This window comes from Anopheles funestus, chromosome 2RL (assembly GCF_943734845.2).
Source record: "Anopheles funestus chromosome 2RL, idAnoFuneDA-416_04, whole genome shotgun sequence".
NCBI classification, from domain to species: Eukaryota; Metazoa; Arthropoda; class Insecta; order Diptera; family Culicidae; genus Anopheles; species Anopheles funestus.
This window is the reverse complement of record NC_064598.1, coordinates 4,249,452-4,276,627: the sequence shown is the minus strand read 5'-3', so window position 1 is coordinate 4,276,627 and position 27,176 is coordinate 4,249,452. Positions and strand designations below refer to the sequence as shown.

Here is a 27,176-nt window from a genome sequence, read left to right as displayed (position 1 = left end):
ATATAGGGCAAGCTCTGCTGAACTAACAGCTCACCATTTTCTCCGGATAGTGAAGCTTTAATCACGATCGAATCAACAGCACGCGAGCTTCAAAGCACGGCATTCCTTTATTTCATTACGAACTAGGTATACGTTTCGAAAGTAATTCCGATGATGTGGAGGAATGGATGAACTTTAAGTATAAAACCACTTATTTACATTGCTCTCAGTCCCCTGTTGCCTGTGCCAGGTGTCACGATTTTCCATACAACCCTCAAAACGAACACCCGAATCTGAAGGTCAGAACGGCTTGGTGCACTTGTCGAATGGAGCGCACAAGTTTACCCACCAGCAGCAAATCAAACAGACATATCCGGTCTGTCGGTGGAGTAATTAGCAACGCCCGGTACCTTACCATTTCGAGTGGGAAAGTCAAGTTCATACAACCGATGAGCCCGATCGCTCCAGTAATGTAATTAATATACATGATTTTATGTTCCGTCGATCGCAGTTAGATCCTAGGCAATAAGCAACAAGCATTCACCCTCGCGCACTACCCATGGTAAACATCCATAGTGGTGGTTCCTCTTCAGCGCAACGTCAGGGTCACAATACTGCTTCAAATAGTTTGACGGACAAAATAATCGGTTCATTATGATTTTCGAGAAGTTCACACACCTTCACTGCACAGCTGCTTATTAGGACGGGTGATTTATAGCAGTTTATTTTGATACGGCTATTTATCAAGGATATCACCGTGAACTATAATACATTGAAAGCAGATTTTCGTTCAGAGTCGGTTCGGTCTTCCACTTGCATGTTATAAGTATGACGATAAAAGACAGCACAAGAGTATTTTTATTACGAAATATTCAACGAATTACGTATTACCCAAAAAAAGCGAAGACTATAGCCTTAAGAAATTTTCAAATTTTCATAATGTTTTATTCTTTTTTTGTATTTAAAGCACTATTTGAGTGAAAAGAAACTTATTTCAACCAATTCTCATTAAAATAAATCAATTTTTAAATTTTGCTAAATTTCCCAAAAAAAGCTAAGGTTAACCCCTTAGGAAATTTTCGGGTTTTCAGAAGTTTTTTTATTTTTTTCTTATTTTTTAAGCTTTCTTCTATTTAAAGCATTATTTGAGTGAAGAGAAACTTATTCCAACCAATTCGCATCAAAATAAATCAATTTTCAAAATTTTGCTAAATTTCCCAAAAAAAAACCAAGGCTAACCCCTTAGGAAATTTTCGGGTTTTCAGAAGTTTTTTATTTTTTCTTATTTTTTATGCTTTCTTCTATTTAAAACGTTATTTGAGTGAAAAGAAACTTATTTCAAACGATTGGCATTAAAATAAATCAATTTAATTTTTTTTTGCAAAATTTCTCAAAAAAATGGCAAGGGGTAAGCCTTATGAAATTTTCGAGTTGAAATTTTTTTTTAATTTTTTTTTCCGATATTTTATTCTTTTTTGTATTTAAAGCACTATTTGAGTGAAAAGAAACTTATTTCAACCAATTCGCATTAAAATAAATCAATTTTTAAATTTTTGCAAAATTTCCCAAAAAAAGCTAAGGCTATAGCCTTAGGAAATTTTCAAATTTTCAGATTTTTTTAATTTTTTATTATTTTTTATTTTTTTTATTTAGATGTCGCTCTACGTCTATTTCCACGGTAAAGTTCCAATGAATTTCTTTTGCGGAGATTCCCATAGGTTAAAGCAACGAACGTTCAAATTCAAAATCATTCACACATTCTCATTCTTCGTTGACATCATATTTTTATGCTTCAAGTAGGCTTTGCTGGATTGAAGTAACTGTACAGCAGCTCATGCGGGAGCATTTATAATCACAGCAAACACATCACAGGTACCTCATTCGTTTAGAAACTTTGGAGCTGAACAACTTTGGAGAAACTATTTCGGGTTGAAAATGATTCATATTTTAAATTTTATAGCTGGCATGAACAGCACGCTGGATTGTAAGTACGAAGGTGGCGAACCCAAGGAAAACTCTGTTACATCCGAGTATTGTTTCGAAAATATGGATTATCACTGTGCTCAGTGTTGTAACTCCTCGGAATATTCGGTAAAATCGCTTCGAAAAATATTCCAGTTCAACAACAGTAATCAAGAAGCGACGGTTCCGATAAAACCATCATCAGCAAGAATCGAGCAACTTCCGGTATGCAAATGCAAGGAACACACAGAAGAGTAAGTATGAGCCATCTTCTTAAAATAATTAGCTCGCTTACCCATTGCTTACTATCTGGCATTGTTTCAATCTCAGCAACATATTGGCTGCCAAGAAACCTTCCACCGAAAAACTAAGGGAAACGCGTTCCGTGCAAGAGTTAAGACACCTGTTCGAGACGAAGATGAAATCATTGGATCGTGCATCTACCAGTGGTTCGATCGATACCTACTCGAGACCCGTCTCCGGGAAGACGGATGATCGACAGGACACCATGTAAGTGAGACGGCTAGACATTTCTTTCCGCTTGATTGATACCGCTGCTAAATACTAGCTCACATCTTCTCGTCCATCATTTTAAACAGCTCCTTAGACCCACCGCATCCAGAAGGACAAATTTTCAAGTACAGCGAACTACCCGTCCAAAGCAAGACGTGCAAACGGTGGAACATTACCAATACAAGCATTGTGGAAATACCGAACGGAATGCAAATTACCTTCACAATGATGAATGACAGCAAACATTAAGAACTTACCGGGTGTGTAGCAGTTCTGAAGAAATCCAAAATTCTTCCAAAAAAATCCAAAACTAAGAATTTTTTCCAGAAATTGAGTAAACTTCGATAATCATTTATTTCCTATGCATTTAAATTCATCTACAATGTTGTATTTTTTGTTTCGATAGCTATCATTCATACACAAACACAATTTTCCGGTGGTGAAGTAGAGTTGACTAACTTTCTCAAACTTTATTAAAAGACGTTTAAAAGACGATATATATTTAAATACGCTAATAAAACCAATTAACAATTTTAATTATTCTGTGATTTACAAATAAACTTTTTCGTAAGCTTGTAGGGGTTTGACATCCCTGATGTAAGGTATGCAATCAAAAAGCATAATAAAAGCTTCGGCTTGAGCTTTGATTTGGAAAGGGTTGTTCATGGGTACATGACTGAAACACAAATGCTCTGGTAGAACAGTAATTTGATTTGTTATACAGGATTTGCACTTTTTCGTTCCTTTGTATTTGTAGAGGCAAAATAATCCCTATACTCCATTAAAATCCCTTTAGACATTATTGTAAAAAGAAACATGAATAAAATTATCCAAATAGCAAGTGGTGCAGAAATCATTATAAGAAACATAATTGTCTTAAAATAAATAACAACAACATCGGTTTGAAAATTTTATATTTTATCTATAGTATTTTTTATTAAAAATAAATAATTTATATACATTAGCAGCTACGATTCAGCTACACGATACGACTTCCTACAGTTAACAGTAAGACTTCAGGTCCACTTCAAGCGGACGGAACCGATTGCTAGTAAACAACCCTACAACGAGTGAACAGTTGTATCGCGCGATCTCTTTTTCGTGGGAACGAGTGAAACACACGCACATTAATTTCTCCTATGGCAACGGCAGCCAAGCTCAGAAGTTCGGATCGTAGTCCCGGTAGTACCGTCGCGAACTGTTACTAAAATGGTGACTGTTTGGTGGCGGTGGTGCATGATGGTACGGCGGATACATCGCCATCACCGGTGGCGGCGGTTCGTGCATCATAAACGCCGGATCGTGTAACCGATGGTGATGGCCGCTCGGTGGATAGTGTGATCCCTTTAGCCCATAATCGTCGTAGAAGTAATTTTCCGGATGGCGTTGCGATCGCCAGCTGTCGTAAATATTGGAAGCGCTGCTACCGTGCATTGAGTTCGAGAATCGCTGAAATTGTTGGTAAACGAAGTGCATCAGTATGGTGATCAACAGAGTTACTACGATCGATGGTAATACCTTTGGCTTCACATCATGCATACGATCGTCCCATGCATCGTCCAGGTTGTACAGATCCTCCGAACCAAAGTTTTCAATTCCTCCCATGTGGTTCTTGTTCAGCTCATTCAGCATATCAGCGGTGAGTGGCGTTGGTGCCTTCTTTTTGGCTGCCTTTTGGCGGTTGATTAGCTGCAAAGAAATGGAAAATGTCAGATTAAGCGGATTACAATTCATAAGCGTTTGCGTTTCATCGCCTTACCACAGTGACACCGAAAAGGATAACGAAAAGCAACGACGCCAAACCGATCACAATCACAGCGATAGCCCACTGTGGCAGGAACAGATCGTCCTCAATCGCCGGTCCAGCAGCAACAATTGGCTTCGGAATGACTGAAAGAATCGAGACACAGCACACACGTGCATTAGCAAATGTGAACGACAGTCAATAACACCCGAACTCACCTGTAAAATCAGTATACACAGGATCGACCCGGAACTTTCCAAGCTGGAACACTTCCTTCACACGTTGGGCCGGTGCTTGCAAATTTTCCCGCTGCACCGGTTCCTTTTCCGCTTTGGTTTCCTCCTCCTCTCGCTCGCCGTCATAATCGTCCGATCCGATGGTCGTAGTTGTCGTAGTCGTCGTCGTCGTTTCTGGCACCGGTACGAGCGCTTCGTGGAACATCTTCCTGATCTCCAGCGTGTTGACATCGCGCGTCAAATCCGTCAGCTCTACAAAGTAATCCACCAGCACGCTACCCTTGTTGAAGCTATCGATGCGCACCTTCTTGTACCATTTGCTTAAGTTCTTCGCCTTACTGTACACCTCGTTCAATTCCGTTTCGACCTCACGGGCCAGCTTTTTCCACTCGGCCGTATTGTGATCCAGTAGTTCCGGTACCCACTTCACACCGTCTACAATACGTATCGTGCCAGCCAGATCACACTCCGAATGGCAGAGACCCGGTTCCGTTGGTCTAGAGATAGGGAGCAGAAGAAGACGAATGGTTACAAATTAATTATAAACTCGAGAACCAGAACAAATATCAATAAAAGTCAATGATCCGCAGCTGGTTGGAGTAAACCGGACTCGGTGACCTTGGGGTGTGCGATTCCAAGTGGCCGAAAATGCACCGCCACGCTCTCATAACTTTAAGAAATGCTACCAAACACACACAAACATACAAACACGACCGGCCAACGACCGGAACGAATCGGAGGCCCTACCGGTGCTGAATTTGCCCCAACTTACCTAGGAGTAGTAGTGGTGGTCGTCGTCGTCGTCGTGGTCGTCGTAGACGTGCTAGTGCTGCTCGATGAAGCGAGCAACTTTTCGAGCAGTTCCTGCTGTTTCTGCTGCTCCAGTAGCTTCTCGATCGAGAGCGGTGTCGTAGACGGTGTTGGCCAACCGGTGAATTCGGTTGTCGCTCGTGTTGGTGGTCCCTTGCGGATGTGAATTTCCGGCACACCTGGACCTTCCGCGTGCAGCGGTTTGGCCGTTGTTGCACGGACCGCCCCACCTGGTAGAGGTTTTTTCACTCCCGGACGGCTCGGGAACACCACCTTGAAGCCACTGCCGGCCGAACCCGTTGCGACGGTACTCACCGAGGGTTCGTCGCTTTTGCTCCCGTTGAAGTCCGGCGGTAGCAGTTCCGACACATCCTTGAACTGAATCTTTTTCAACAAACTGCTCGGATCGATCACTTCGGCTACGAGTTTCGTGTCGTCCTCGGCCGGTGGTTTGTATCCCGGTGGAAGCAGCTTGCTGACGTCCTCATTAAACACCAGCTTCGGTCGTTCGGACGTACTGTCCACGGTAGACTCTTTCGGCAGTTTGTAACCGGGAGGTAAAAATTTGCTTATATCGTCCTTGATCGTTACCGGTGCCGCTGTGGTAGGTTTCTTCGTCGTCTTGAACGTTTTGTAACCCGGTGGCAGGAACTTGCTTACATCGTCTTCCACCGAAACCGCAATTGACTTCGCAGCGGTGGTCGTAGACTCTGGCTTACTTTCCGTTCCTATCGGCTTATATCCTGGTGGAAGGAATGCACTCACATCAACCTTTTGTGCCTTCTTCAGCAGTTCTAGTGCAGGAGTAGCTTTTTCATTCACCTTCACCTTGCTGATGAGTTCCTTCAGGTTGTTCGTGCTCTTAATGTCCTCCTCAGTACGGTTCAGCTTGTAGTCCTTCGGTAGCAGCGAGCTTAGCTCCTGAATCGGTACATTGCTCTTGTACGATCGACTTATGTTTGCACTACGGAACCGATTGCCCAACTCGGCCTTTGCCGTGTCCTCCAGCGGGGCATCGCTCGATGCCGGTAATGTTTCACCGGGCGGGTTGGGTTTCTTCAGCTTGAAACCCGATTTGGCCTTGTAGTCCGGTGGCAAGAGAGCCGATATGTCATCAATCGTTTCGAACTTGATCTTTTTTACCAAGCTGTCCGTTGTCGTGGTGGGTTTAGCGGTGGTGGCCGTCACCCCGGGACGTGGTTTCTTCGTCGTTGTTGCACGGGCATTCGGTTGGAACTTTCTGATCACCACCGGAGGTAATGCGGTAGAGTTGGATGCCTTCTGATCTTCTGCGGTGGGATCCTTCAGTACCGGGAACTTGCCGGCAAACAACCCACTGGACAGTTCCGACTGTACACGGTCCAGCTTATCGATAATGCTTTCCGTTGACTGAGAAAGCAACGTTTTCTCCGTCGTGACAACCGATTCCACTTCATCCGTCACGGCAATTACCGGTTCCTGGGGAGCAATCGTTGTGACTCCATCCACTTCCTCACCAATGCCGCTAGCCGTGGTCACATCGATGTCATCACTTTCATTGCTTCCCTTCGATTCCAGCTCCGCCAGCGGTTGCTTCTTCTCTTCCTGCTCGACCTGCGGGAATGGCAGAAATCTTGCACCGGAAACACTGCGGCTAGTCTGCACGGATGCCACCACTACCCAGCTTTCCGTTGTGGCGTTGGTAGCTGCATCCGCTTCGCTTGAGCTTGCCACACGTTCGGTCGTTGAGAGACTCGATTCGGTTGTGGATTCCGTCCGGGATGTTGGTGCAGCCGTTGACGCAGTACCTTCGGGTATTGTTTCTTTCGTTCCACCGGCTGTCCCTGGCAGATTCACATTTAATTTATCATCATTTACATCCTCGTCCGAAAACTGTAACATATCTGCGGTATCATCCAGCTGGTCCGCTGTAGCAGACGGTGGAACGGCCACCGTCTTAGCTGTTGGCCTTAAAGTGGTCGTGATGGGTTCATCGTCGTCGTACACATACTCCTCGTCGTACAGTTTCTCCTGCTGTTCTGCTCCCAGCTCGGCCGTACTGTTGATCTCACGCTGCAAACCTTCCGGTTCCTCGTCATCCTCCTCGAACGTTTCTTCCGAGCCTCCGTTCGGTAGGTAAAAGTTATCCGTCAGAATCACCGTATGGTCCTCAACACCCACCGAATCTCCTGGAGCCGTTTCGGAATCCCGCACTGTATCGTAATATTCATTCTCACTGATATTGTTCAAACGTCCATCTGGATCTTCGTGCACAGATTTTCCAGACCCAACGGGTGTTGAAGCAGTAACACCCACGTTTGGTGACAGCACGGTACCGGGTGGAACCTTTTGTTCGTGCAGTCCGCTCGTAAGCAAGATGGAGTTGTTCTTCGCTACGGATGTTGGTTGAAAATCGTTAATTTCCTGCTGTTTTGCACCATCGAATCCGGTCGATTCCTTGGACTCCTCGTAATCATCGTAGTCGTAGATGACTTCGGCCGACTTGGCCGATCCGTTGTGCGTGATGTTGATGCTCGGTATGATCGGTTTGGCCGGCTGATGGATGAACCGTGACAGGATCGGTACCTTTGCTGTAGTCGTTGTGGTGGTCGTTGTGGTAGTGGTCGTTTTTAGCTTGGTTGCGCTTGGGAAGGAACCACGCGTAGCGATCGCAGCATTCGCTGTGGGCACACGTTTTGCTTCGAACGTTTGCCGGAATGGATTCGGCGCTGGCGTTCTGTAATAGAGAGATGGATTACAATTAGATAACAGTGTTTTTGCTATATTTTTCATCCAAGTGTCTTTCTATTTAATTCTTATAAGTTATTCATACAGATATCCAATTTAGTGGAAACAAGTCGAATGCAATCTGGAACCTAGCATCAACGTATGCATTGAGAATTTCTATTTTAACATTCTAGCAATTTAATTACGGCCTACTACGACCATGTTTGATGATAGAAGATTTCCCTTGAATGGGTATGCAAAACGATACGAAACCGGTGATAGGGCTCTTAGGTTTGAAACCTTCAAGGCACAGTCCGTTTAATTTGCCACCCCCTCTACTGGCGAATGTTATCATCGTTTGCCGCAGGAATGCTGCAGCCTTGTAAGAATTACTTATCTCAGACGATGATAGCTCGCCTGCAGTGAAATGAGCCGGTTGTTCGATCGCTTATAGCTTTACGGTGATCTTTTTCGCTAAGAACTATTCGCCGAATATCGACCACATCCTCTTCCTTTAACCTACCTGCCACTGAATCGATTCCGCACGGCAACACTGTCCACCGTGGTAGTTCTCTCCGTTGCCGCCTCGGTCGTTGTTGTCGTGGTGGTCGGGATCGATCGATAGCGGTTCGGACGTGCAGTAGTACGACTGTTCTGCGTGCCACTGCTTCCAAAGCGCCCGTTCGTGGTACCATTCTGGGCAGCCTGGGTACCAGCCGACGAACCCGTCTGCGATCCTCGACTGCCACCGGCCGACGGTGCACTATCGGTCGGTTTTGATCTAGAATTCGTGAAGCTGTTCCGCGTACCGCCGGACACTGACGATGGGCTGCGTGGTAGCTGCTGCCGCTGCTGGGACGCCGCCTGATAGGCCGAGGCGCGAGTCGGTGGCTGCTGCTGATCTTCGCTCGCGAACGGTCGGGCACGGTTCGAGATGTACGATAGCTGACGATCGCGTACGGATGCCGATTCGGACGGAGAAGATGGAGCGGGTGCTGGCGGTGGTGGACGCTGTAAAATAGAACCAAACCAGAAAAAAAAACCGGAACGTTAGTGCACAATCGTATCAGGCATCGGAGGAACGTTGGTCTTTGGTACGATTCCCGTTCGCGCCGTGCTAACAGCCATGTCGTGGTAGTTCTTTTAGGAAGAAACTATAAACCGTACGTGCTTGTGGTCACATTCTTAACACATACATACAAGAGCCGGGCCACGAACTCAGCCATATTAAAGGGGCGAAGCTTTTCATGACTCCAAACTCAACTCCACTGCATCATGTGCAGCTTCGGTGACTTGCTTGACATTGTGCCGGAAAAATCGTGATAATCACCTAACCGTAAAAAAGGCTCATAAAGATTGTCCCATTGTCCACCGTTGGTTGGGCACCGTTGCTCCGTTTGGCCTCGTTAACGGAGCAGTTTGTTGTCTGCCGTAACGATTTGACCGTGAGCTTACGCCGCGGTTAATCCGCCAAAAGAATGGTCCACATTCTCACGCGAGCGATCACTATCGAATCGGGATTCGATACCGTTGCACGCTGACGTCATTGCAGTTGGGTGTGCGCTGGACACGGTTGAAAGCAATAAACAGCATCTATCCAGCGTTCGGCTGGCAGAAAAGAACGGACTCCCAAAACAGTTTTCTGTCCTAAACATTGTCCTTCACTTGTATTATGATTGTTACGGCTACATTCATCTGAATGCTCTCGAATTATTTTGACATTGTTTTTTGAACAGTGCCGTCTCAGGGCTGTCCGGCCGCGTGCCTGAGGCATTTGATTTATGTCGTGCTCGTTGTACGCTCGCGGATCGAATGGTTTGGTGCTGGAAGTGAGGGAAGTGATTTCCGACGCCAATCATGCCAACACCCAAAACTTGAACACGTACTGTTCAATTCGTACGGGAGCTTTGATCTATTTCCAACACTTTTTGGCACTCCCGTTAACCAGTTTCGATGCATACGAGTGTTTCATTGCGTGCTGCTACAGGGGCACGTTCTACGCAGCGACGCATAATTCGATCCTTTCGCTTTTTTTTTTGGGAAGTTAAGTGCTATTTTGCTGGTGTCCTTCAGGTTCCTACAACAAGAGAACACACACAAACGCACCAATCAGCAATCATAAGTTCGTTTATGATCGTGTATATCAGTGCGGGGTGCTTTTGGGCAGAGAACATACTATAAGCACACCAACATCACGAGAAGTTCATTCAGATCACCTAGCTTTATTTCACAAAGAGCCAGTTCTCAACTCAACTGCCATATGCTTTCATTCATTTCCGCTGTCCACACGGAGTATGCCACGCGTTGTCATACTGGTGGTCATTGCGTGTTGCGTAACGTTACCACAAAAAGCTTTGGTCAGTTCCAGGTAAAGTCGTGTAGATTACCTTTCCCTTGCGATGGTCAGCCACTTTCCAAATGCAGTTCACGATCGTGACCGTACGATTTATGGCGCGTAGGAGCTACGATCGACAAATTGAACGGTGATTACAATTATCTATTCCACTAATTTGTGGTTACTGTTTGCTTTTTTTTTGTTTTACTTCGACGAACTCCTTCGTCTAAAACCTGAAGGCGGAACGACTTTGCGGAAATGGTTCAAACATCAGAAAACGGAAAATTTAATAAACTACCCATTGTAGAAGATTTATTGGGGTTTTAACTCAATCAAAACCAAAGCAATCGAAACCGGGCTTGGCTATTTTGCCAGAAGAATGGGGAAGAACCATTCCCATCTCATGACCACCCCTGTCTGTCCATGTAAATTGAAAGATCATTCTCGATTATTACAAAAACAAACGATCGCTGCCCGTGCGACATTTTATGGGCCTACTACTTCTTGTCTACCGAAGTATGCTGTACTGCAATAAACATCCACCTTACTGTCCCTTCTATTTGTTCCACCAATAGCACAAATTCGCATCAGCTGTGCTACGACTGAGTCATACTTTGTTCATTCACGATGGAGGCAACCTACAGAACAAAGTATCCTTCTTAAAGAGTGACGTTAAGGAGGGATGTACTTTTACCTTTGAAGGGGAACCGTGAAGGGGCATTGCGTTCAAGTCGACGAACTGCCACAAATGGATAAAACCAATAAAACCCCTGTTGCCCTGCTGAAGTTGATATTTCTCGGTGGAGCAATAAACTGACGGGTGTTCTGGTCACTTTGTGTCGCGCCCACAACCTCCAGTGGCCCGGTAGTTTTCAGAGCTTAACCATGCAGAATGCTATGAGAGCTTTTTTGGTCAAGATGTCAAAATTATTAACGATCGCAACATCAAACGATGGCGAGTTATTGGTCGACTTGGAAGATTGCGTCTTGCTTTGCATTAAGTTCAACCAGGAACCAGAGAGGTTAAGCTGCTAGCGGACAATTCATGCTACATATAATTAACTGGTGTACCCGACGCTTTCCTGGACTCGATATACACAACATTTCTACTCTGGATGTGTGGGCGTTTTCGTTAGTTTTTGTAGTCTACTTCTCCAATTGACACGGCGCACCAATTGTTGACGCAAGTTTTCGTGCGCGATGATTAAGACTCGCCTCGTCTGTTCACGTAATCGACCCGAGCTAGCAAACGATAGAACTTGGCCACATCCTGGCGCAACGGACACTTCATTACGAACCGAAACAACACGCTGTCAATGGGCGGAAAGTAGGCCAACTAACAGGAATCTCGTGCAATGTGGCTGGCTTCCAATTTGGAGCAAATTCTTTCAATCAAGCAGTGTACCGAGTGTCTCTAGCAGGCGTGTCTACAGCCGAAAAAGGAACTACTCCAACAGTTTCTACTTGCATTTCGACACGTAAGACACACTCTTACCGAAAAAATCGTTAGTAATTCAAAATGGGAGTTAAACTTCTGCTCTCGAAACTGTCGAAATATACCGCAGTGTCGAGATGACGTTGATAGACGGATTTCAACGCGGCACGTCTCTCGTGCGGGAACGTACATCTAGTTACTATGCAAAGCAAGTGGTCCGTATTACATTCTTCTCACAAGTCTTTCACTCTTTGCTGGTACGCTGCTGATCGTGCTGAAAGCCGAACAGCCCTTGTGTAACCGACACTAGCGGCAGATGTGAGCGACTAACGAACGCAGCTAAAGTTGGCAAAAGCCGTGGGAATTTTACATTTAAGGTAAAAGAAAGCATCAACGAGGACATTAAAATTCTTAAAGTTTGGCACGTTTCAATGGTGCTTTCCCGTTCGTGATGCAACAAAGAATCCATGAGAAGTTTTTCAACCAGACGTGATCATAATCCTTTAATGTTACGATTGATTTACATTGCCTTCAGTTCGTAACTTTCTTTACCAATCCAATTGAACAAACAAACAGCAGTAACCTTCGGCACACTTTCTGCACATTGCTGTTTGGCACGGAAAACATGTACGCAGGTGAAACAGCTTGATAAACACGTTCATATCGACAACACGATTGGGCAGACCGTGAACCTATCGATGAACTCATCGCGATAGTAAAAAGGAAGCTTCTGGGAGAGAGAAAAAAACAACTCCTTGAACATACGGCATTGCCCAATCAGCTCGTCCAAAAAGCTTATGCTACATGGAAGCTTGGAAAGTTAAGCCACCGAAAGTACACTGTTCAAGACACAAATTTGGCAACGTAAGCACTGTGCCGCGGTTGAGGAAGTGACGCAGTTGCGCTGTAAATTAACCCGTCCCGGTTCAATGGAGGCCAGACGTGTAAACGAAAAGCCATCGATTTGGCAACAGTCCCTATATAGGGTTCCACCCCGATGGAGCTGAAGTTGTGTTTGTTGAAGGCGTAATCGGGTTGTCCGAATGTTGGAACCGAACAGTCTTTCGTTCCTTCCTTTTACTAGCCGTACAGGGAGTAGGATTCAAGATCCATAACCTAGTTTTGGCGACTTGCCAACAGTTATGAATACACCGGTGTAATAGTTTCCATAAGTTAACAGTTACTCTACGTTTAATTGAGGAAATTAAGGAAATAGTTAACTTTTCATGCTGTAAAGTTGAAGTAGATTATATTTGATTATGTTACAATACAAAAGTACCAAGAATAGATTATGCTACACTATACACACATACACACGCGCTATTCACACAATCTTCCATTATCCCGGTGCGTAGAATTTGTCCCAAAACCCGGTGCAAAACATTGGATTCAACCGCAAAACCCCAACAAACCCGGGGCTGACAGCAGCCTACCAACACTTACCTGGGGCGTTTCGGTGGTGGTGGACAGCTCCGGGAATCCACCGGACGAGCTGCTGAACGGACTTTTGCGTTGCGAACTGACCGCTAGCTGACGGTTCGTAGCCGGGAAGCTCCGACTGGCCGTGAGTCCATTGGAGAAGAAGTCACTCCTCGGTGGACTGCGCGAGTACTGGAAGCCGGCATTCGACGACGGTGTTGCGGAAAAGGGTCGTGGTGATATTTCGAAAATATCCGAACTCCGTGGGGTCTGTACAGTGAACGGAGTCGTAAGGAAAGCCGTGGAGCCGGAGTAGAGAAAAGGGGTACAGATTTCAGGGATTCAGGGATACAGGATCAGGACAGGACAGTTGTTGGCAGAAGGTTGAGTCCACAGGAAAGGTTTATGAAATAGGATCAAAGGAATAAATAGCACACAGGAAACAAAACAAACGCAACAGCGATATATGAAAGAAAGAAACAACACACAGCACAAATGAGGAGAATGGAAAACATGCTAACACTACATAGGGTTTTAGATAGTAGCACAAAATATTACATAAATAAAGAAAGAAATGACAAATTACTAAAACAAACAAGCTAATACAGCAGACACATTTCCATGCAAAACAATTTACATCAAGTTACATTTCGTTGTATTAATTATTCAGTTACGGCACACACAAACACACGCAATAGCTTTCCGTTTACTTCACGCACAGTTCTTCAAGTTGACATAATAAATTTTGTAGAATTATGTTTTTATCATAAAAAACTCCAAGGTTTTCCATAAACTACTCTAATCAATCACACCGCAACACATTATTCGACGCATGGAACAGTTAGTCATCGAAAGAGTTTGCATTTTAAAACAACAAATTTCAAGTGGACTCACACCGCTGGACCGCTGCGTAGGTTAACAATCGAATCAGGCCACCTGCAGGGACACCTATATGGAAGCATGGCACCGTTCTGTCCACGGCGGTCACCAAACCGAAAAGCTGAACCACTGGACAGACCTCCTACATGTGCGGAATATCAATCACATTGCGTGTAATATTCTGCTCGGGGACGGAGCTACTTGACCCACTTTGTATCCGAATCGATAAATGTATGTTTTTTTTTATTGTCGACTTGTTTCACCCACTTTTTGGTGCAACGATTTCGATTAATCCTGTCCCATCGCGTTGTGCGATTGGGTGTTAATTACTTTCTAGCCTTTCTAATGCCATTAAACCATGGGCCGAAACACTTGCAAGACCCCCTTAACGAAAGGCGAAAACATTGTGAACGTGCACGATGTCTTAGTGTGGAAAAGCGGTAATCAAAATGCATAAGCAAACACAAAAAAGGTTCTGCGCAATAGAAGTATGCATCTCACCTCGCTCAGCAGCTCATTGGCAGCCCAAAAACAATGCAACCATTATGCTTGGATGGGTGTGAATTGAGGGAAAAAAAGATCACCAATTGCAGATATGATTCGTGCATTTGGCGTCACCAGCGTCACCTTTCGGTAGAACCAACAGATCCCAGAGCGATCGTATGGAAAGATGCTGTTCGCTTGATGGTCTATAATGTACCACGCTGGGAAAACTGCAGCGAACTGCGTTGAATGAAGCTCGTTTACAAATGAAGAAGATAATGAAGATGATGGATGGATGAGGCTGATCGCTATCGACGGATAGCGTTCGTTGGGAAATTCGTCTTCAACTCGTCTGTCAAAGATTTTTGCAAGAAAAAAAAACCCCGCGCGAGAAAAAGTGACTGTGTGTGAAGCTCTTTAGCGTTAATGGAGATTAGGTAAGCGAACGTGCATCCCAAAATACAGCTCAGAAAAAAACATACAGCTAATAGACACATTTATTCAAATTCGTAGTGCAACTTAATCAACGATCAGCTCGAACGCTCATTAGAATAGCTTTGTTTAGCAATAAACCTACAGTTCTGTACATTCTCTGCAGCGTTCTTGCCTTTTGCCGTGCGATGTTACCATTGCCAATTAAGTTTAATCAGGAACTGTTAACATAGCTAAACTTAATTGATTAGACTTTACGTACAGATCATTACGAGATTTATTTGATGCAATCTGCAAATCTTCCTGGTATGGCGGAAAGCATCGTAACACCACTGCATCGTATCATGATCACCGATCGTGTGTGTTTCGTCTAGCCAACACAACAGATTGCAGATGGGGATACATTCCACCATCCTGCCGTAAGGCAATTATTCCTAACCTTACCGGAATGCGTATGCAAAATAATTGAAGCTCCACACACGACTGCGAGAAGGTGGACGTCAATTGGAAAGGCGCCAACTTGAGTGATTGTACAGCGCCCCGAAGGGAAAATGCTGGACAAACCGACAAGGGTGCGTCCTAATTGAGCATACGGAGCAAAACGAATCGTTTGCGAAAGCAAATGAAGCTGAGTGTTGGTAGATTCGATACGAACCGATGCCTTCTAATTGACGTGGTAGATATTCAACTTCAACTCGACTAAAAGGCCAGCATGTGATTTGGATCATCCATCTTGAGCGAAGAAAATGGTGTTCTATCGCAGCAAGTCCACTCCTTTTGTCAACGAAACCGTATCCTTGGGTTCTAGTGAATTCTTGTCCACACAACCCACTCGTGACGTGACGTACGAAAACACTAAACGATTTTACCCACCCCTTAAAGTGCGTGGTCAATTGCGGTCGAAGATCGATCCTATTTCAGATCGTTTGCTAGCGTTCATCGGAAGCGCACCGTGTGCCGGACCGGATTGGACCGTCAAAAGCTCGCTGTCCTTGAAATGGCCATCGACAAACGTATCGAACTGCCGGGGTTTGCACCTTTCCAGCAAGTCGGTGAATGTCGTTTTGACTTGTCTGCTCTTTTCAAGCGGTACAATGCTGTACGGAAGGGTGGATTGGCACGACACACCCCACCCGAAAGCACTGTGTACGATCACACCGTTAAAAGCAAAATCTGTCGGTCGGAGCCGGACGTTGGGACAACAAGTTGTCGGCTTCCAAACCCACATGCACACAGTACGGCAGTGGCGACCACTGCCCTCACATCCGCCTCGGAATGATTTTAATCGATCGAAGTCGCAAAGTTCGTAGGCCCCATGGGAAGGCTGGTGTACGTTGCCGATGCGGAAGGGCAGGGCAAAATGAGCAATACAAAGCGATGGCGTACTTCTGGGGCATGAAATATGCTTCTCCGACACCTATGCTGCTGTGCGATGGTGTTTTTGTTATTATAGCAGGGCTCAAGGACGTAAAGCCCCGATTGCAGTTCAGTTAGTGAACCCAACCCGCAAGAAGTGCTTATTTTCTCAGCATCGCTCATTTATGGGAGCTTTTTTTTTACTTCTTTTTGTCATCACATTGTCCCTCATAAAGTAGCACCAAATTGCGCACCATTTTATAGCGATACATTTTTTTTTGTGTGTGTGTGAATGTATTGGCCCGACTGTTTGGCCGTGTACAAAGCAGGAAAAGAAGGAATTATGTTTCCCGTTTTTATTGTATTATTCGCCACCGGCATACGACCGGGGACGGAGAGTTTAACATCGTACTTAAACAGTGTGCGATGAATTTAAATAAACACGAATAAGATAAAGATAAAAAAAACCTTAATTGAAAAGATCAATTGCAGCAGGGTGCTGGTTGAATTGGTTCGTTATATTATTGTGCCATTCTCTGCAGGGGTTTGACAGCATGCAATGCATTTATTCAGGTCAAGCACGTCTGTCCATATGTTTTATTATAACAATAACAATTGATATAACAATCAAGTAGTAAATTAATACAATATATTTGGTGCCTATTTTATGATTTCAAGTTTAAGTTGTGATAAACTTATTTCTAAAAATCCATCAAGTCAACCGGTTTTGGTTTCACTTAAGTAAATAAAAAAGTAAGAAACAAAAAAAGTTTTCATTTAATTGGGCAACAAACCCCAAGAGCAGTTCTTAATCCAGCCGGTTTTGTTCTTTTGTAGATTGGTGGTTTTTTCGTTTCTTAACAACTATCGTTAGTTAGCAGATTACGTCCAAAAAGTCCATTAAAGCCGGCTGGTGTGTTGCTAAATGACAACAGCTTCCAGCTTCGTTTGCTGATTCGCATTCCTTCCGAACAGCGTACCCAACCCCAAAAAAGGCTCTAAGACGGCTGGAACATTCCGGCCGAGCCCGTACCAGCAATCGACAAAGTCCAAGTCCCCTTCCAAGTTCTTGAAGGCTCGAGATGCTGAGCACCTAATTGTGCTACCCAACGAGCGAGAGAGGCTTGGTTCCTGCGATCTGGCGCAAGCGTTTCCACTCGAATTTCATAATCTAGATCGCATTCCTGCATTCGGATGCCGTCAGCGGGTGCGAGAACAAGCGAAACAACCGAGCAACCGGGGCAAGAATCGGGGCCTCTAGGTGGGAGCAACACCGTACACTGTCTCCATCCATTACTGGAGGGTGAGCGGCACCCAGCAAACTCTTGATCGATTCGACTGCACGGGTTGCGCCTGTCGCTTGTCGGAAATGGCACGATCTTGTTTGGTAAGTAATAAATTAATCGCAGCACTGTGGCACGAAGCGTGCGAGTGAGAGCAAAACAGCCGCGATACCGCTCACGATCTAGAGGCGTAGACGTACAAAAAACAGCGCATTTTTTCCTTCTTTACTTGAACTCCACCTCAAACTCAATATGAGGCATATTCTTTCACCGACGGCAAGCGATTCGTTCTGCTTTTTATGCAAATCATGTCCAACAATCATCTGATCGAACGGATCAGTTGTATGAAATCGATCCGAAACTGGGGAGGGTAATATTTCAATCAACGGAAGAATGTTTTCACCATCGAATCGACACCGTGCCCAGTGCCGTAAATTGCGTTGTCGATGGTGTTCTTTTACATTTCATCGACACCCTCACCCTAAGGGTCAAGTCCATTCGAGACAATTGCAAAAAAGGCTACGATCAACAATAGGTGTGAAATTCTGACCATAAGTTGATACGGTTGATTGAAGACTGAATGTTTTGACCATTGTAGAAAAAAATCCGCATAACCTTGGAAAAATGCGTCAAGGTTTGTAAGGATGTTTGTGCAATGAAGAACTGAGTTGAATTTACAAAATATTCGAAACAGAATTCAGTTGTCCAAATTGTGTTTTATTTTGATATTTTAATGCTAATGTTTCCTAAGGTGTTACTGAGATGGTGATTGCAAACTTTTACTTTTATGCGCCGTATTTTAAGAAACACGACGGTCCATTTATTAACCTTCACCTATTAAAATTCAGCGTTCGAATTTTCTACCAAACAACGTTGTAAGCGTCAAAAAATCGCAGCTTTATGGTTGAGTTTATGGTAAATTTTAGAAACGTAAACTAACACCTCAGCTAACCTGCGGTATCACAATGAAATCACTGCTATGAGCTTGTACGGCTGTATGCGTATCGACATCCATCAGCAGGTGCAATTTCACCATCTCAATTCATATCGCACGTGAGCGTGAAACTGCTGCTAATGGTAGTGGCCGGAAAAACGGCCCAGCATCGACGGTGAAGCATTAGAAATTGCAAACCTGCAGATGCCCATCAATCAAGGACTGCCGCACCATGCTGCGAAACACAGCGGACAGCATGGCATGACAGGAAATAATGATACCAAGATCCGTACCTATGCTGTGTGGTATGCTAAGATGAGAGTGCGCGAGTGAAACGATACGACTTACACCGATCTACACCATTCGATCAAGCATCAATTGCGAAGGCGAAGAAAGTTCATTGAATCGTACGAACGAAATGGCACTACATTTTTCCCTTCACCGGTTGGTTGCAGCTTCCCGCCTCAAATCAAATGCACATTTCACGTTTTGCCCACCGATTTCCCCTTCCCCGTCCGGCATGTCTTCGTGCATTAGAAGCGAAAATGAAGCATACCGTGAAACGGACGTGTTGGAGCTGTTTTTTTTTTGCTTCCTCACCATGCTGGAAAAAGTTCGCCCGATCGGCATACATTGGAGATAATTGAGCCCACGGTCATACCAGCGAGATCCGGTGCATAGAAGCGTAAAAAAGTAAACAGCCCACCACAGTTCCTTATCGCGTGCGCGGAAGATGCAGTAACAAAAACCTTAGCCGTAGCAAAACAGAGGCACGCTTTAGTCTTCCGGCGCAGCAACCAAACCGTTGACGACGATCGTACCTGTGGCGGTGCATTCGATATAGAAAGGTGAGCAAGAAATTGGCGCCAGAAGTAGCCGCGCGACTGTGCGCTTTCTGCTTTCTGTCGGTGGAAAATTGGCCAAAGCCCCACTAACCGACCGGGGTGGCAAATTTCCATTTCGAAAGGAACTACGATGGGGGAGTGTGAAACAAAATGAAACTTCAAACACATTTCCATACGAACCATTTCTTTTTTTTGCGCAACTGTATCTAACAGTGGCAAATTTTGTTTGCGAACGCACTGGACTGTACGGAGAAGGCGTGAAAAGGTTTTTCACTTTTCGCACAAGAAAAGAAAAGCTACATTCACGCTTGAAAAATACGAAAATGTTAAAAAAGGTTTGAATACTATTTTCATTTAATTTTTTTTGGCACAATAAATTTATAACCTTTGAATGTTAACTGCAAACAAACATTGGATTAAAAGGCAGTTCAAAAAGAAAAAAAAACGAACTCCTTCCATTTTCCGGCAGAACATGTCAAGAACATCGTGAAGGAATGCCTGTTCGGCAAAACAATAACCCAACCACATAAACCTCTTCACAACAAATATTACTTGCAAATGCTACTCAACGCCGCGAGAGACCAATCGACCGAAACCGACTTAATTACTTAGCCAACGGGCCAAGAACCTCTTTGTCTTAGGATACATTCGAGTGGCTTGCATTTAACCACAAAACACAATTAACTATTGGGCAAGCTAAAAGAGTTTAAATTAGCATACGCTGTTCTTGAAGCTCGAACGGAACCGTCTAAATTCTCAAAATCAACAAAACCGAACCACTCGTCCAGAGCGTTTTGTTTCAGAACCTTTCCGCGATGGAGAAGGCTGGGAGACTATCTTAATGATCTGACGCATAGATAACGGTATCCGTTGTAAGGAATGGAGATGGTTTCTTATTAACGGACGTCTGTTCATTCGCTTCGTTCGTACTTTACACCGGTAACGATCGTTCATGATCGTCTACAGTAATCTAATGCTTGTGGAGGCTCAGAAATCGTAAACAACTCGGATTACTCACGTCAGCCATGATGACTTGCAAAGGAGTAGAGTTGAAATCATCTGCTTCATAGCGGTTCATACACAACCTAAGATTTCACTTTCATTCTCGTAGATGAATGGGAGAGCACGGGCTAAACGTCACATATGGCACCCATCAATTTAAGCAAATGCGATCGATAGTTGCTGCTGCCGATCGACGAAAATGTAATTTTTCTCTCCTTCAAACAATATACAAGACTAACCATCAACACAATGTAATAGCTCAGGTCAATGATTGCTAGGTGCTTTTTTGCGCATCTATAGACCGAGGAATAGTGTTGGGTCAAGAGCGAAACAGGTACCTCAAACGCTCCGCTTATCATATTGTGCGCGCTCCCGCACAGCCCGTGCGAAAAAGAGGTAACTTCGTACGGAGCGCTACACACAGGAGCAATTGTGCGATGGGCTTCCATTTGAAAATTTCATAAGGCCATTTCATAGCCTTACCTTTTTTGAGCAATGTAGCAAAATTTATAAATGTGATATATTTTTTTTTTGGGTCCGGTGGTGCATGTGATAAACGGCGCCAGTCCACACGGTCGGACAGGGTTCATATCCCATCCGGACCGTCCCCCGTAACAAGGACTGACTATCCGGCTACATGGTAAAATAAGTCTAGTAAGCCAGAAATGGCCGGCGTGACCTGTAAGGTCGTTAACCCAAGAAGAAGAAGATATATTTTAATGCGAATTTGTTGCAATAAGTTTCTTTTCACTCAAATAATGCTTTAAATTAAAAAAAAGAATTAAAAATCAGAAAAAAATTAAAAAAAAAATTTCAACTCGAAAATTTCATAAGGCTTACCCCTTGCCATGTTTTTGAGCAATTTAGCAAAATTTAAAAATTTGTTTTATTTTAATGCGAAATTGTTGCAATAAATTTCTCTTCACTCAAACAATGCTTTAAATTAAAAAAAGCTGCTCCTGCGTGCAGCGCTCCTTTTGGTGCGAAACTTCGCTCCTGGGAGCGCATCGCACAATCGCTCCTGTGTGCAGCGCTCCGTGTGGAGCTACCTCAAGCGCACCGCACACTTTAGAGAGCGAGAGCGGTGCGCAAAAGAGCTATTTGACCCAACACTACCTAGGAAGGAACATTTTCAGCTTCAAAATAGAAATCAGCAGCAAGCTTCATAGCAATTGGAATCCACAAACACCACACCCCTAAGCCGGTATCGCGAAGGTCACGAACCACTGGTCAACCATTAGGAACGTAACATCCCTTTGTCGTAATAGAAAAAAATGGCCAGTAATGATGGCCGCTTCTAGTGTAATGATAAATCGTCGTTATATTGAACTGGCGGTTGAATCGAATGCTTCAGCATCGTCATCCTCACCATCAGCAGCTTCTTCATCGTAAATAGCAAACTTGCTACTTCAACCACATCAACCGCATGCCGCCACAAGCGTTGATCTTCAGTACTGCGGTACAGCAAAAGTTCAATGGCCACTCGCATCGGCAATTTTCCTATTCATCGACCTCGCGATGCCCCCTGTACCTTCGGCATTATCTTGCGGTAAAAATGCACTAGCGTCTATTCAATACGATGCGCTATTGAAGCAATAGAAAACAAAAATGGAGACGCTCATGTCTGACAGGTGCGAACAATAGTGTTAGTGACTACACATAAAATGAGTATAAATGATTGCAAATTTATGAATTAAACATTACACTGATTTATCATCTCCTATCAGATATATCGATTTGATGGTTTGATTTACCAAAACGAAAGTACTTTTTGATTTCATTTATTTCGTTTAGCTGTATAATATAGTAGCGGCTTTAAAATCGAAAATGCTTATCTGATCGGATCAAGATGCCCCGGTCGAAATGTGATGCAGCAGCTATCAATCAATGGTTCCATCGGTGTGATCACAAACCGACAATGCCATACATGTCTACCGATAAAGAAGTATTTAAAGTTTGCTATAAACTTATCTATCAATCCCAAAAGTCACACCATCGCGGCCACCATGTTTGCGTTAGTATCATCTTCACAAACAACATCTTCATCTGATGGTCTTAGAATCAAAAGCTTCGTTCCTCTGGAAGCGCTAGCGGTGATACATCTAAAAGTATCTTTCCATCATCCGTTCCGATGGTTGGGGTTTACTGTTGAATCCAACTAGCCTAAAAGCACGCACCACTAAATGGACGCACGAAAGCGAAACCATCAAACCATCGTGCTCAATCGTGCTAAAAGCTGCAAACGATAAGACCCCCGGCCGTACCCTCAAAAGCTCCCGAGTCAGTACACGGTGTCGATGACCGACCTTTGCAATTGTTCTCCTTTTTGCGATGTTTGTGCGAGGAGTTTGCTGGTGGTTCGAAAACTAACCTCCAACTCGAGGCTAATGCCATGGTGTGGTCGTCGATGACATTTGGAGAATTAACGAGCCGAATTTAGAAGGATCATTAGCAGATCGTTAAAGATGCTTTATACTCCTACATATACAGACCACCGGATGATCGAAAATCGTGTTTTTAATGGAGTAAAAGATTAAGAAGAGAGCTAGTGATTGTTTTACAACCACCGGTTGACATTTCGAGAACAAATACGAAGTTAGTCGGATCTCAATTATGATGTGATTTTCGAACATCCTTCTGAGTAATTTACTTTGAGTTGGTTTACGTTTCGCTTTGTGTATAATTTAATGTTGGAAGATAATGATTTCAAAACGATGAAAAAGGAACAAGAATGAAAAGCCATAATTTATTCTTGTTGGCAGGTTCTTTGCAACAAATATCAAAAAAAAATATGCCAGAAGCAAATTAATTAAAATAGTTATTGGGGTTCGTGTCGCGTTCACTCATACAAGTCTTTCTGTTCACACAAATTGAACGAACATACTTTTAACCAGGGTGAATGAACCAAAACTTCTTGCGAAACATGTACTATTTCACATATCTTTTTTCTTATATTTGTCCCAATCTATCATATTTATACACAAACCAATATCGGCCCTTCTTCCATCCTTCATCAGGTTCACAAAATCGATCAGCTGATGTCCAATGTACACCATTTTGCTTTTCCCAACGGCCAATAATATTAACCGAAAGATTATGACACCCTGCAACGTTCGACTCAATGCACAGGTCGGTGATAAAATGCTTGAGTGCACCCTTACAGTACAGTAACACACCGTCTTTTGCAACAGTAAACAGGCCGTTGCAAGTTCATTGCATTTACCCACCGGCCCCCCTATTAGGAAATGTATGACAAGGTCGTCATCTTTCTTTCACTTTTCGTCGCGCAAACTCCGAAAGCCAAACGGTGCTACTTTTCCTTTATGATTCGTGTGTGTGTGTGCATGTCGTAACGAATATAAAATGCAGAAAAAAGTAATGGAAATGTTAAAAATAAAATCTACTACTACAGCTATAGCTACTAAAGCAACAACTATGAACACTACAGTGACGGGCACACGGACTACTTCACACAAGCGATACTCCCGTGTTCGGGAGTGGAACCACTCAAGCCTACACGAAGTACGCACTTCAATTTGGGATGAATTTATCCGACTAAAAATATGACGGCCTCAATGACCTCAAGGTCACGCGTGAGGACACCAGCAGAAAGGGCAGCGGCACTTACCGTGTAGGTAAACTGATAGTAGGACGGTGTGATACCGCGCGTACCAGCAGCTCCATCGTTTGCTCCGTTGCCCCTGTCCACGTTGTTGCTGTTGACGAACAGTGTCTGTTCCTGGTACGAGTCCGGTGGTGGCTGCTGGCGCTGCAATGCCGACGGGAAGAAACCGTTCCGCGGGTTCTCGAACGACGGTACAAACCGGCCCTGCGATTGTGCGAAGTAGAAGTTGTTGTCTGGAAAGGAAAACACACAGTTTTGTTAGTTTTGAAGGTTCGCGAAGGGATTTATTAATTTAAAGCACACGCTGATAGAGGTTTGATTTACACACTTTGTGTGCTTTTGTTTCTTGCCTTCTTTTCATTTTCCATTTCTCTTGGCAATTGCTGTTTTATAGCATCATAACTTTTGTTAGATACAAGACGTTGGTTTACCGACAGCCGACCTATCGAGATACAGGTGCCGCAATGAACGCAATAAACATTTCCCAGTTTTATTGGTTTATGCAACAGTCTCGGGCCGTACGCACATGCTTTTGTGGCGTTATGCACAGACACTATGTACAGTGGTAGGTACACTGACTGGAAAAATCAATCGTGTAAAGTCGTAAAGTAGAGCATAGTAGATAGTCTTAAATGTAAAAACAAATAATATAATTATTTATATAAAAATATCGTATGTAAAGAAAGAGCTTTAAGTTGTTTGTTGCAATTTTCAATTTCAATTTTGCTATAAAAACATACAGAGCTAAAACAACAATTACCAAACAAGCAACGAAATATGCTTATGTTCAACGCTTAATAACAAAAAAAACACAACCCATTGGGAAACTTGTTTTCCCATCAATTTGCCATCCCACTTTTAACGCCTCAATTCGACACGGGCCCCAAAAAACAACACTCGCCCATTTTAGCTTAACATCACACTTAGAAAGAAAAAATAGCTCCTAGGATCGGCTCTCGTTAATGCAGGTTGTGTATATAAAGATACGCACGGTTCGTGGTTCAATGTCAGCGTATTATTTTTCGACCGGAGCCCGATGCCCAACAGAGGCTTGCCAAAGCTTCCACAGTGCGAGAAATGATTTTTTTTTTCGTTTTGTTTCTGTGGGAGAAGTGGCCCCAAGTTTCCCCAAAGTGCACCAGAAGAAAACAATGATGGCACGCTGGAAAGGTGACGGCACCAAATTTGGCAATTTACTGTGGATTTTGCATGCGCCTGCAGCATTGATGAGATGAGGGCTGATGAGGGTGTTCACATAAAAAAAAAACAAATCTTTTGCAGCGTGAGAGTTAACTTTGTCGTGAGGTTTATGCTTTCAGTGAAAGAATAATGCAAAGGATAAAACGGCAAGACTTGCAGAAATTTGTTGGAAAATATCATTGAGAAGCAAAAGCTTAACGTGGTTCGCTTGCTACAGCAATTGACCAACGTATTAAAGAAATGAAAAGCAATTTTAAATTATTTTTACTGCTTACTAAATATATCCCAAGAGTTTCTTTATGTTTCGTCTTGCAAAGAATTTCGCTAGAAAAATAATATTTTACACTCTATTGCCGTACTCTGTTCAAAGTCCAATTTAAAATGTTTCCCGCTTCACCAACGTAATAATCACAAATAAAGCCCGCACCGGTCGGGTCAGGTGTTCACCGGCTGCTCTGCTATTCACTACTTAATGGTGCTTTTATTCACGTACACCGGTGCCCTAACCGTAGAGAAACGATAATTCGCACCAAGCGACGAACCTCAATCCCGTTCCTTTTTCTGTCGTAATATTTTGTTTGCCCGTTACTTCTTTCTCTTCCTACCATGCTGCCATGTTGCAAACATTACCATGTTTCGCATGCAACCGCTCTAGAGTGCACATTCCACGAACTTTGGGACACCTCGGAGCTAACGGAATCACCCCGCAGCGTAGGGATGGGGACAAAAAAAAGTGCAAACTGATGTTTACCCCCACTTCGGCTTGTTAGCAAACGGATCGGAAAAATGGCGACAACGCGGTATGTGTATCAAAACGCCTTCACTGTCTTGTCGTTCGGAAAAATCGCCACAGCTAACAGACGATTTTAACCCGGGGCCGCCCGCTTGCATTGGATGCAAGCTTTTCTTAGGCACCATCCAACAAACGCCATCCGTTGCGTGGGGATCGAAGTACTTTTCGGTGCGCCTGTCAGTGGGCAAAAATTGAATTCCTACAATGTGAACTTGACTCGCACATAAATATTCCGCTTCCGCAATGTTTCGCTTTTGCCTGTCAGGGAAGGTTCTGCATGAAGAAAATTAATTATCCATTCATGTTTCCATGCCGGCTTCCAGCATTGGACCTGTGTATCGAGGGTTTGGTAAGATCACAGACACGATCAGTTATTCTAAACGTGCCGCGACATTCCTGGAAAAGCGAAGTGTCTGCCCTGCTCACATGACATGCCATGGTGGGTCACGTTCGATCTTATAATGCAAAGGTTCATTCACACTTCACACCTTACCAGCGGGAAGAAAACGAATGAAAAATAACTAAAACCCTCCTGCATTCGACACACTTGTAAAATCCAGGCAAACGGTGAAGATGAAATCAGTCGTCATCCCTCCGTCCAAAAATATTGGAGAGAGTTCTGGACCTCACAGAACTTCCCCGATCAAGTTCGCCAAAGTGGTTTTTTTCCCTACCCAACAACACTTACGCTGCTAGTTTACGAAGCACAACAAATTTCCCATGACTCATCTCGCTTCTCAATTGGGAGCATCCACTTCTCGGCGATTCTTTGCTGCCCGAAGCTGTCATCTGCACAAAGACCCGAGTAATGTGTGTGCGATGGCCGCAATGCGTGCGTACGTTCTCGGTGAGAAGATATAAAAATAAACCCCCCATGCACGATTTGGCCCGTTGTATTTCGCTTCTGGGCGATCGTTTACATGATGATTAAGGTCGTAGCTCACGCATTCTTTGGCACACGATCACCAGCGCTGTCCTGATCGTTGGAGTTTCCGTGGGCGAACGCATATGCGTCCCAGCAGTGAAGCATATCCCGGATGTGCTCACGCTGGGGAATGCTATATGTCGTCTTTCCAAGTACCTTGACCTTAATCTCGGACGAAAATAAAGGAACAATTCCCTTCAGAAGCGGCCCCGTTCTCGGCTCGTCCGCGATGGAATGGAGTACAGAAGGAATAAATTACGTTTTTATCTGAAGTTATTTT

General features: G+C 44.0%; 2 protein-coding genes across 4 annotated transcripts in view; one reads left to right on the top strand and one right to left on the bottom strand.

Annotated features, from left to right (window-relative positions):
• Positions 1-1,669: 1,669 nt before the first annotated feature.
• On the top strand, positions 1,670-2,749 carry LOC125765636 (uncharacterized). Of its 2 annotated transcripts, XM_049430981.1 has the most exons (4): positions 1,670-1,851; positions 1,940-2,195; positions 2,272-2,451; positions 2,541-2,749. In XM_049430981.1, the coding sequence occupies exons 2-4, from the start codon at positions 1,945-1,947 to the stop codon at positions 2,701-2,703; spliced, it is 594 nt and encodes a 197-aa protein (XP_049286938.1). In that variant the 5' UTR covers positions 1,670-1,851; positions 1,940-1,944; the 3' UTR covers positions 2,704-2,749. The 2 variants fall into 2 exon arrangements, with proteins under 2 accessions (XP_049286938.1, XP_049286936.1); XM_049430979.1 differs by lacking the exon at positions 1,670-1,851 and having other exon boundaries at positions 1,858-2,195.
• Positions 2,750-3,351: 602 nt separating this feature from the next.
• Positions 3,352-27,176, bottom strand: part of LOC125766037 (mucin-5AC) — a 43,315-nt gene continuing 19,490 nt past the window's right edge. The window contains exons 2-9 of one of the 2 annotated variants that reach the window (XM_049431616.1): positions 23,982-24,211; positions 13,164-13,409; positions 8,474-8,961; positions 5,207-7,960; positions 4,417-4,931; positions 4,214-4,344; positions 3,973-4,143; positions 3,352-3,903 (exon numbers count right to left, since the gene is read on the bottom strand). In XM_049431616.1, coding sequence (XP_049287573.1) covers positions 3,613-3,903; positions 3,973-4,143; positions 4,214-4,344; positions 4,417-4,931; positions 5,207-7,960; positions 8,474-8,961; positions 13,164-13,409; positions 23,982-24,211 — 4,826 coding nt within the window. In that variant the 3' untranslated portion in view covers positions 3,352-3,612. The remainder of the gene's footprint in view (positions 3,904-3,972; positions 4,144-4,213; positions 4,345-4,416; positions 4,932-5,206; positions 7,961-8,473; positions 8,962-13,163; positions 13,410-23,981; positions 24,212-27,176) is intronic. The other variant, XM_049431617.1, reaches the window with a different exon arrangement.

Bases quoted from the DNA above. Each gene is read 5' to 3' on its own strand.
- LOC125765636 (XM_049430979.1), top strand. From the start codon at position 1,915: ATGATTCATATTTTAAATTTTATAGCTGGCATGAACAGCACGCTGGAT. The intron at 2,196-2,271 runs GTAAGTATGAGC...TTTCAATCTCAG, and splicing joins TGCAAGGAACACACAGAAGA to CAACATATTGGCTGCCAAGA. The intron at 2,452-2,540 runs GTAAGTGAGACG...CATTTTAAACAG, and splicing joins GATGATCGACAGGACACCAT to CTCCTTAGACCCACCGCATC.